This window comes from Mastomys coucha, unplaced genomic scaffold, assembly GCF_008632895.1.
Source record: "Mastomys coucha isolate ucsf_1 unplaced genomic scaffold, UCSF_Mcou_1 pScaffold1, whole genome shotgun sequence".
NCBI classification, from domain to species: domain Eukaryota; kingdom Metazoa; phylum Chordata; class Mammalia; order Rodentia; family Muridae; genus Mastomys; species Mastomys coucha.
In genome coordinates, this window is record NW_022196891.1 from 84,417,552 (window position 1) to 84,428,975 (window position 11,424).

General features: G+C 43.3%; 1 protein-coding gene across 7 annotated transcripts in view; it reads left to right on the plus strand.

The window, feature by feature from the left end:
• The window catches only part of Gpatch2 (G-patch domain containing 2), a 151,218-nt gene extending 140,000 nt beyond the window's left edge, over nucleotides 1-11,218 (plus strand). For 6 of the 7 annotated variants that reach the window (XM_031338063.1, XM_031338043.1, XM_031338072.1 and 3 more), the window contains 2 exons: nucleotides 1,700-1,788; nucleotides 7,901-11,218. In XM_031338063.1, coding sequence (XP_031193923.1) covers nucleotides 1,700-1,788; nucleotides 7,901-8,121 — 310 coding nt within the window. In that variant the 3' untranslated portion in view covers nucleotides 8,122-11,218. The remainder of the gene's footprint in view (nucleotides 1-1,699; nucleotides 1,789-7,900) is intronic. The other variant, XM_031338105.1, reaches the window with a different exon arrangement.
• Nucleotides 11,219-11,424: the final 206 nt, after the last annotated feature.

Below are 11,424 nucleotides of genomic sequence, written 5' to 3' on the forward strand. Positions count from 1 at the left end.
CTAGTACTTAATAGAGCTGTCCTTGCCACCACCACTGCTAACTATTTTGTTGATTTTCAACCTCATCTTCCTGTTTAGACTTTTAATTATTCTCCTGGTAAGTGCTGACTGTTCCTTTTCCTTCATCTCTCCCTCTCTCCCTCTCTCCCTCTCTCCCTCTCTCCCTCTCTCCCTCTCTCCCTCTCTCTACTCTTGGCATTTTCACCACCTGTATAAAAGCGTGGCTGAGTTCATAGTGCATACTTGTAAATGCTTGCTGAAATAATTTTGTACAAAAAATAAAGATCTCTGTGGTTTCTTTACAATGATGAAAATGTTTATATGGTTTATAAACACGATCATAATCATTTATCTTGAGATCATGAGGCAATATTCCCCTCTCCAATCCAATAAATGTATTATAGTGTTGTGTGACAGTAACCATTTGGGAGCAAAGCAAAGCAAAATTATTTGTTAACTAATTTTTTAAGAGAAATTTAGTCTGTAAAAGTGGACTAAGTAGGAAAGGAAAATGAATAGATCCTATTGCATATTAGGCTACACTGCGGGTTCCGTGTTGTTAGTTCCTGCCTGCTGTATTAACTCACTCATTGTAGCTGCATGTGTGTTTGGAGTAATTTTTTCAACTTTATACTGTTTGCTTAGCAAAGTTTTTCATTATTTTTAAACATAAATATATGTATGTAGTATAAATATATACCACTGTCCTGTATTTATATAGCTTTACATTTCTGAAATGTCGGGCTATTTTTAATTTGGATTCATTAAAACCTCACACTGCTACCTCTGTGTAAGAGGAAACCAGCATGTGCTTTAAATAAATTCTTTACATCATTTCTGCTCCTTGATCCTCAGTCCCTGTCCCAGCCTTGCATTCAGGGTTCTGGTCCTGGCAGTGAGCACAGAATCCTTCTCTTGTAAATCTGAAGATTTTCTTTCTTCGCATTTACCCTTTTAAGTTCTAATTGAGCCACTATTTTTATAAAACTTTTTTAAGCTAGAAGACTAAAGTTAGTCAGAATTGTAACAGGCTATCTGGTTCCAATATTAGCAAGGTTGGCCTTGAGTTCTTGGGTATTGTGTTCTGCATGTCTGTAACCTGGATCATGTGAAGCTATTTAAGAACAGCAGCCGAGCATCTATGCATTCAACATGTTCTCTCCTGATGAGTAAATAATTAAACCATTCTAATTGTGTGAGTTATAAGACAGCATCACCATTTCCTTCCATCTATTTAAAATGTTTTCAAAGAATTCACTGCTGCATAATATCCTAAAAGAAATTGATCATACTTCTCCTGTAATAAATGTCGTCCTGACAGTAAAGCATTAGCAACCAATTGCTAACCTAGCAACAATATTGTGATCTCTTTAGATAATTAATCTTCCCTATTTTCCTGTCAGAAGCAACAGTGCTTGATTTTATGTTGAGCCAGAAAGATTGCCAGTTTTGAAAATTAAAAAGCATTCCTTTTATATTATTCATCCCAGTAACAATTTATGATGGTGCATTTAGCTGCTGAACGCTTGTCAACAAACGTAATTATGTTTCGATATAAACAAGATTGGTGGTTTTACTATGCAGCTCCATCTTTGGTGAGAATGTTTTGATTTAGGTTCAGATTATACAAGCTGTGTATTTATGTGTCATTCTCCCTCCTTTGTTAATAGTTTTTGTTTCTTCTGATAATTACTTGTAGGCAAACAAGCATGCACTTAGGATCCTTGTGCACAGGAGACATCAAACGGAGAAGAAAAGCTGCCCCGTTGCCTGGACCCACGGCAGCAGGTAAAACAGAAAAGGTTGGAGTGGGGCACGAAAGGGAAATACATAAATCACCACAGACAAAACCTCTCTCCTGCAAGAGAGGCACTGCTGCAAGAGACTGTAAGGCGGACCATTTGCCTTCACACTAGGATGTATAGCCTGCTCGTCGTGTGTGGATCTGGCAAGTAGCTAATCAATGAGACACATGTTGTATACCCACGCAAATGGGTCGGATGCACAAAGATACAGAAACCGCCACAGATGTGTATTTGGCTCACAGGGAAACAGGGCATAAACAGATGAGAGGACAAACAGCTCACTACCTGAGTCTGAGGATGGATAGAGGCTAGTCACCGTGTGGCTGCTAAAGCCTGCTTGTCCGTGGTGATGCCCTCAGCATCCTGCACCTGTCCATATTCTGAGGATAGATGAAGCCCTCCTTTGGCTCTTGTCCCTACCGTCCTTATCCACCATCTCTTCCTTTCTGAAATAACCTTCCTGTCCTTCCAGACAGAAGCTGGAGTTTGACTATGATGCATGGTGTTGGTACAGTTTAGTATACATATATACAGTTCAGCAGTCATGTTCTGATTAGAGTTTTCCCACATACATTGTGAGTGAACTTACAGGATATTATGAAAATATTTGTCCTTTTTTCACTAAACAATGATGCCTGGGTATCCCTGGAAAAGGTCAGAGACAAAGGGAAAGAGGCCATTTGTCCCAAAGGCCATCTTGTTATCAAAAGGATCATGTCCCAAAAGAAGAAAGGACTACCAGGAAGGAGGGGGCAGTGTTAAGAGACAGTAATAGGTGATCAGGTCCCAGCAAAATACATTTATGCAGTTATAAAGGCGTCACAGCAAAACCCATTGTTTTAAATAATTAACATACACTGAGATAAAATGAATGAAAAAGAGACCTCTCTTGCATATACTGATTTCAACCCAATTGTGTGCCTGAAATTTATACATCCAGCTATTACTATGGAGAATCATAGAATGTTCATGAAATACTTGTAAATATATTTATCCATAAGGAAATGCAGCCACATTTTAGGTCTAATAGATGTGATAAGTTCTTCTAATCTCTCCTAAGGCCGGGACAGGATTCCTCAACATCCCCATAACCAGTGAGTGGTCCCCTGAACTCTGACCTCAGTCCTAGAGATCTTGCTGATGGCCCTGTGTGGCCATCGTAACACCCTGCCACACAGCGCCCGTGTGCAGTGCGAAGAGCAGTGCTTGAGGGAGGTCACATAGTTCTTACTTAGTACAGCAGGTACTTCTGTCTCTTGAGAGCCTATAAGACTTGAGATTTTTTTACTACTAGATTTTAGCTTTGAAATAAAGTTCATAAAGACACACTTCCCTGGGGTACATTTTCATGTTCCTTTCTTTTAGTCAGCACTAAATGTAAACGAGGAAAATTAAAAAAAAAAAAATCTCATATGAAATAGGGAAGAAGAATGAAGATATAGACAGGTTGATATTGCTTGTAATCTTCTCCAGTTTCTCTGTAACTTTTTATGAAAACAAACAGCAGATATAGAAAGGACCTACCAGAACCTTGCTGGAAATGTACATTTGGCAACATTTAGTTTGCCATCCCACACTGGATCTGTGTAAGCTGATGACTCTCAGCATGAGCAGCTGTATAATGTACTCATGATAAAGGGCAGTGTCTGTAAGCCCATCAGAAATCAAAGCCCAGCTCTGATTGTGCTGCTGCCAAAGCAGGGCCACCCTCCAGTCCTCAAAGCTAGAGTGCTGAGCAGAACTCGTCTCTCTAGAAGGCTTCACCAGCCAGCGTTGCTGTTGGCTGTACATTTATTAATTGTGACAGGAACACCAAATTTATTTCAGTGCCTTAGCTTATTTGCTGCTCCTTCGCCTTTGTGTTGAGTATTGACAATGTAAAATGAATATTGATATGGTTAGGTATTGACTTTTTTAATGTATGGCTGTTCTGCTGCCTTCAGAGTCACATAGCAAAGCCAGTGTGTGTTTCCAGCACAGGCTATAGATTCACTGTTAGAGATGGAGGAGTTCTAAAGCAAGGGCCTTGCATCAGGGCATCAGGGCGCCTTTGCAGTCTGAGAAAAGCATCTGTAAAGACAAGGAAAGCCTGAGCAGCAGAGCAGGAAGATGGTCACTGCAGGGTCACACAATTGGCTCTCTGCAGGGTCGACACCGTCGGCTCTGGGTGTCATTGTCGGTAGAAGGCCGAGCTTCCTAAGGATTTGATGGTAAACATGTGTTGAGGTATGGTAGCAACCACACTTCGGTATCCTCCACTCTACAGCATTGAGTTTAGTGCTATTTGCAGTTATTGATGTCTGAGCTGTTTAGTTTGTTGTAATCTAAACCTCCTTTACAAAAAACACTCCTCCAAACACAGTAAAAGACTACTCTTTCATTTCTGGTTTTTATCACTTAGGAAACTAGTTTTACATTATATTTTCATGTAAATGTAAGTAATTTTCATTGTATAAAATTTCATTGTAAGTGCAGGGCTGGGTAGCACACGCAGTGAGCGAGTGGGTGCTGAGGATTAGCAAGGCCCTGGGTTCCATCCCCAGTGCCTCAAAGTGCAATAAAACAAAAAGAAAATAAGGGAAATATATATTTAAGCACCCAATTAGATTGATTTTATTTACATGAAATATATGTATGATGTTCCAAATGAAATAATTAAAGCATTTGACAAACAATGGTCATGCCTCCCGGATTCTCACCTCTTGTCCCTAAAGTAGATGTTGAAGACAGAATTACTCCTCACAGTTATGTCAGTATCGCTAATAATAATAGCAGCTGTGACCCAGGCCAGCTAGCAAAGGGATTGGAAGAGGTGAGGGAGAACTAATAACTGCCTTCTGTGGAGGGGCAGAGGCAGGTGGAGCTTGCCGTCACTCACATAGAGGAGCTCTAAAGGTCCCCTTCCATTGGCTGTTGATCCCACATCAATACAACACGTTAGGAGCCAAATTACTCAACAAGCTGCCAATTAGGCTTGCAGTCAGCTGGATAGATTAGTGGCTAAGAGAAACCATGCAGGATTGTTGTCTCTTGAGCCAATGAAGCAAGTGAATCTCTCTCCCAAGCTCTGCTCTACAGAGGGTCTGAAGGGAGAGGATGCACTCTCTGGCAGTGAACACAGAGGACCCAGCAAACAGGCTAGAATCTGGATCAGGAGCAAGAACTAAGTCAGGCTACGTTTGCTGCAGCCTCAAGCAGAGAGCAGAAAGCAGAATTGATCTATGACTGATGAGGTGTCCCAGCCTTCCTTTTTGTTTTTTCCACTGTTACTTTATGGGAATGCACTGCATTTAGAAATCAGGTTCCGTTGTTGTTGTTGTTGGTGGTGGTGGTGGTGGTGGTGGTGGTGTTTTCTAAGAACAAGATACTGCTTAGACTATTTTTATGGAGTTAAAAAAAAATACCACTGTCATAGGGATTGTATTCATGCACAAAACATCATGACCAAGAAGCAAGTTGTGGAGGAAAGGGTTTATTCAGCTTACACTTCCACATTGCTGTTTATCACCAAAGGAAGTCAGGACAGGCACTCACAGGGCAGGGACTTGGAGGCAGGATCTGATGCAGAGGCCATGGAGGGATGCTGCTTACTGGCTTGCTGCTTCTGGCTTGCTCAGATTGCTTTCTTATAGATCTCAGGACCACCAGCCCAAGGATGGCACCACCCACAAGGGGCCTTCCCTACTTGATCACTAATTGAGAAAATGCCTTACAGCTGGATCTCATGGATGCTTTTTCTCAAGAGAGGCTCCTTTCTCTGTGATAACTCCAGCCTGTGTCAAGTTGACACACAAAAGCAGCCAGTACACACACCATTCTAAACACTGAGCAAGAACCAAGTTATGGGCACTTGGGAAGCAGAACCAGCCTTGCAGGCCTCCATGCTTCAGGACCAGCAGTCTTCAGGATGCCGTCTTCGCGGTGCCATCACCTAGCAGTTCCCACAGATGTTTTAAATTGGCCTCATGGTTTTCCTTTTTTTTATTTGTTGTTTTGTTTTTTTGTTTGTTTGTTTTTTAATTAAAGCTGAGTTTCTGCAAGCTCTGTCCCACAAATCTATATGACCAGATGTGTCAGGCAAATATCAGACCTCTGACCTCAGGTCAGCTTAGCCACAGAGTTAAATTAACTTGTTGCACTCATTGAAAAGCCAGAGCTGAGTGCATACACTAACACAGTGTCACGTGACACCTGCTCAGCAGCCCCCACTGGCTCAGGGTGGCTACCCCAGCTACTGTTGTGAAATTAAAACTTAGGTTTTTTTAAGACTTTGACCTGATATTTTTCTTTATATTTTTGTCCACTTTTCATTTCATCCATCCTGTCTTTCTCACAATCTCATAAATGATAAGTCTTGTGTAGCAATTCAAGCAGGAAATCAGGTGAGCCAGGGAATCATGTTAGCCAGGAAACTATCTTGGGGAGCACTTGTTTTAAGCTGCAGGTCATGGCAGTCTCTTACTGTCATGGGCATCGAACCCAGGGCCCCACAAATGCTTGCACTTTAACCCCGAGGTGTGCTTCCAGCCCTTCAACCTCAGATTCAATTAGCCAATATCTCACACAGTTATTCTATTAACTGATTGTTGTGATGTCCCAATCCCTGCGCAGTGCAGTGAATCTCACAAGTAGTGAGCACTATTTCTCTTGTCCTGACCTGAACCCCTGAAGACAGAGAATACAGACATGTTGGATAAATGACTTAGTGACCAGTTGATCACTCTGAAGTAAATAAGAGAGGGTTAGTCTTTTTAAAGTGCATGCTCAGCACTTTGCCTGGTTCTGCAAGGCAGGGAGATAAACCCACTTCCAGTTCCTCTGAATGCCAGATGAGCATGCTGTTGACGCTACACTGATACTTCTTATTCACTAGGAAATGCATGCCGAAGGACACATGCAAATGGACGCGCAGAGTTTAAAGAACAGTAACAAATTTCCCCCGTGCACCCCCTCCCACCCCAGCACTAGGAGAGTGCTATCTCTGGAGCCCTGGGGTATTGCTATTGTTACTGCCAGTGCTTGGGGATTGTCCCGTTGCCTTGAGGAGCCTCTCTGAGGAGTAGGACAGAGTCCTAGCTTTCTTGTGTGGTAGCAAGGTACGGTAAGCCAGAGAAGTTGCTAGCACCATCCTGAGTCAGGAGGAGAAAGCTCAGTGGATGTGGAAGACTGCTGTCAGAGCTGAGATAAGGAGGGCCATCTGCTGAGGGAGACTGTGAAGTGGCCCGTTCCAGCCTCTGTCCACATTCCAGACTCGGGGACTGAGTGCGCCACCACAGGCATCTTGTGGGTCTGTGAAGAGAGACATTTGTCCGTCAGATCTCAGGAAGAACCATCCTGAGCTCTTCAGTGTTCTTCTGTGTTGTTCCTGTGTTATATTATCTGCTTCTATAGCCATGAAAACATCGACCTGTTAGGAGAAGGTGGCAAACTGTTAAGGGGCGTGGCAGATTGAATATAAAGGAGAAGAGAGTCAAGACTATATTAAGGGCTTGAGGAGATAAGCATGAGGGCCTGACTTCAGAATGCTAGCACCCATGTTAAAGCTTGGTGCTACCGCATGGCTTGTAACTCCTGTGCTGGGCACAGACAAAGGAGTCCAGGGTCTCACTAGCCTGGGGTCCGCACAGCCACTGAGCTCCAGGATAAGTCAAAGACACTGGCTCACAAAGCCAAATGGAGAATGCTAGAGGAAGACCATCCACATGAGCCTCTGACCTCTGAGGCATGCACACCCACATACATGTGTAAGTTATGCATGCATAACTGTAAATTCATAGGAATTCAGGGTTCAGCCAGTTCTATTTTGGGTTTGTTTGGTTTGGTTTTATTACATTTAGGGTCTGGGGCAAATGTGAGATATTGCAGGATAAGTTGTATTTTTACCACAGGCCACGAAGCAATGAAAACCCCAGGTGTCGAGGGCTTCCTGGTTTTCGGGGCCTTCTTCATATGCATGAGCTTATCTGAGCTTGTGGTTTTGTGTAAGGTAGGCAGTAGAGTCTGTAGGATGCCTGCGTGGTGGATGAGAAAACAGGGCTCTGGCTTCTCAACCCTGGGCAGATCTTTACTCGTGGGTTGTCATGTTCTCATTTCAGGAATTGTGGGTGAAAATGCCCAACCAATCCTAGAGAGCAACATCGGGAACCGCATGCTTCAGAGTATGGGGTGGACCCCTGGGTCAGGCCTTGGGCGAGATGGCAGAGGGATCTCGGAGCCAGTTCAAGCTGTTCAGAGGCCGAAAGGGTTAGGACTTGGATTTCCTCTACCAAAAAGCACCCCCACCAGCCCTGCCCCCACATCAGGAAAACCTGCCTGAGCAGAAAGGCAGAGAAGAGAACCTGCGGTTTCCGTTGCTGTGCTCCATTGTTATAACATGATCATAGAGCATACTGGTTTGAAGCTGACCTCCTCCAGCGTTGCCTCCAGCTAGCTTCCGGGCTGCATAGTGTCCCGCCACAGTGACAGAGATGGGATTCCACCACAACTCGACGGTGCTCAAGTACGAACCTCAACCCTTTACGTTTCCTCAGTTTCCAGCAGTTTCTAGACATGAGGAACAGTTGGTCACTTATTTATTTTGATCCTAGGCATCAGTTCTTTCTTGCTCAATCCTTGCGTGTGTTTGATGCTCCAGCACAGTGGAGCACACCCAGTGGGTCGGAGAGGATCGACTTCCCATGATGCCTACACTAAGTAGTTTGGTCCTCCTCCTCCCCACGTGTTCCTCTCCCACAAGCAGGAAGTCCTAAGCACGTTTGGGAAGGCTTGGTAAGCTCACATTCCTTTGCTTTGGCTCTGATGAGGGTTTGTAACAACAATGCCCATTACTTTTTTCAACAGTGTAACATAAATTCACAGTGGAGAGATACCAATCATTGTTTCCCTCTGACATTTGCCAAGAGCTAACGTCGTCGTCATCGTCCTCACCAAAGCGCTGTCAGCATCACTCCAGTGCAGAGCTTATTTACTTTACCTCATTTAGGATGTAAAGTCTTTACTAAAGGAAAATATATTTTTAACTTCATCCCGACTGAACTGTAAGCCCTGCCTCCAGATGTCTACCTCTTCCCAAAGGCCGGGGTATAAGGATCAGCCCCAAGATGAAGACGAGTGGCTGGCTCGAGGGTTAGTCACTGACGTAAATTATTAAACTCTTGAGTCCGTTCATTTGAAGATTTAAATAGCTTTTCCCAAAACTGAGATGTCTGGCAGTGGCACTTAACCAAGAACAGGAGAAACTGATGGGACCGGTCATTCTCAGACTACAACACTTAGTTTAAAATTAAGTAAAACACTATGTTCCTACCATTCCATTTCTAAGTCATTCTCGTCATAATGTCAGAAATTTTAAGTTGTTCTTTGTTTAGAAAACACTGATTTATTATAATGTTCATTAAAAATGCTGATAACTGTTATTATTTACAATGGCCTCCTTTGCTTCAGAAAAGGTTATAACCCATACTAGTGTATCCTTGAACAAGACAGTATGAACTTCAGTTTTGTAAATTGAAAGAAATGTAAACTATTTAAGGCAATAGAGACAGCTTCAGCAGGTTAACAGACCTTTCCTGCGTGGTCCTCTATAAACAGTACAGCCTCTGCCGTGTGGCAAACGTCTGTACTTCTAGAACCTGCCTTCCCTGAGACGTGGCCATGCTAAGAAGTGGGCTGGCTAGGACACAGGCAGACAGCTGTTTGTGCCTCCCGGAACACTTGTGCTGGGGAAAGCATTGCTGCTGATACAAGCTCATCACTAGCAAACTGTCATTTTTAATAGCTGTCTTTCTAAATGCTTACTGTATTCATGTAGGCAGGAAGATCGAAGAGACTAATCGTGTACTGGACTCAAGGGTCTATTCCAAACCTGTTTGCTCTTCTTTGAATTTTATTTCTTGATGGTCTTGTAAAGCCCTAGGAGAGGACTTTTAAATAAAGGCTCAATTTCAAGCCAGTGAGAAATAGTGACGCCACTACACCCTTGACTGCAGGCTCCAGAGGAAGTAGCTACTGTGTCCTTCCTTACCCTGTCCTAGAGGGTGCACAGGAGCAGCCTGTGTGCTGAGCGGTGGGGCTCCATAACTACTCTCTCTGAGCGCTTTCCATCACTGCCCTTAGACAGTGTGAACCCTCTGCTGCAGCATCTGCTTCAAGGTCCACACGAGCAAAGTCTTGACTCAGAGGAGACTGGAGACAGTTCATATTCTACTAGTGTTTATCTGTTCAGAGTGGACGACCAGCACCTACAGGAGAACCGCCAGCCCCCAGCCCACCGCCAGCTGCCCACGGGCACCCTTCAACATTCAAGTCCTTATAAAGAGCAGCAAGATGTGACGCTCCGGTATACCGGACCATAGCTGAGAAGTAAACACAATTAAAATAGGGAACTTTCATGTAGATCAGATGTCTGCTCAGGACATGAGTTTCACTGGTTTACATCTAATAGAGATTAATAAATCAGTTCGTGGTGCCCACATCAATGGAGTTGATGATTTTAAATGTGTCATTCACATCACCTTTAATAGTCTTAAGAGTTACCCTCGGCTTCCTCATGAACGCACCCTGGTGTTGTGCAGCCAGTCAGGTGGGGTCTCTTCCCTTCCCACCTGCTCCCTGTGGTAGCCAAAGAATCTGAGCATAGCTGTGTGAGCAGTGTGGCTCCACATTGTGTGTCTTTGATGTTGACCAGATGTGGGCTTCAGTCATTTCCTCCCTTCTTCCCTCCCTAAATAAAAGGCATAAGGTGGAATTCCCCTCAAATTCATTTCTTTTTGTTTTTAAGTGATCTAATGACTTTAAAAGCAGCCAGCTGTATTCCCAGAAGATGGAAGATTGAGGCAGGATTGCCATAAGTCCAGGATTGACCTAGACTATGTAGTGAGTTTCAGGACAGGAGCTATATAGTGATACCCTGTGTCAAAAATAAAGATCAGCGGAAACCCATTGCTAAGTGCAACTTACCCATACATTGGGCACCATGTTTGAACACAGTGGTTTGGGACTCCTAGCTATGGTGATTAAGCCAATGAAAAGTTGAGACGGCAGGGTTAAATGTGCATGTTTGAATATGTGTACACACGGGTGCATTTGCAGCCCAAGTTTGTTTGCAGTATACAGACGGGATTGAGAAGTTCTGCCCTTCATTCATGTTCAACATTTCAAATTGGTATTCTGTGCATTTCATTTTGAGCAGATGTTTCATGAGTGACTAATTGTTGAAATACTTTTAAAACCATTTAACTTATATTTTGTCTTTCAGAAAGAGAAATAATTTACATTGGTACTGTAAAATGAAGTTGTTAGCAAGGAATACTTTGATGTTTTTTGTTTTTTGTTTTTGTTTTTGTTTTTTTGTAGAAAACTTATTGGTTCAACAGAAGTGAAAGAATAAAGCCTAGTGAGAACATTATTTCTAATGCTGTTGTTGGTGTGTTTCTGTCTTAACCTTCTGTTAGCTCCTCTTCCTGTTTGTCCTGCTTGGCGGTGGTGAGGATTGAATCTAAGGCCTTGTCCAGACATGTGCTCCCCCAAAGGCCATGACTCCACGCCTTCTCTCCTAACTTCAGAGTCGTGAAAACTTGGGATGAGAGCCCTGTTAATTATTCTCTGGGTCTTCTCTTCA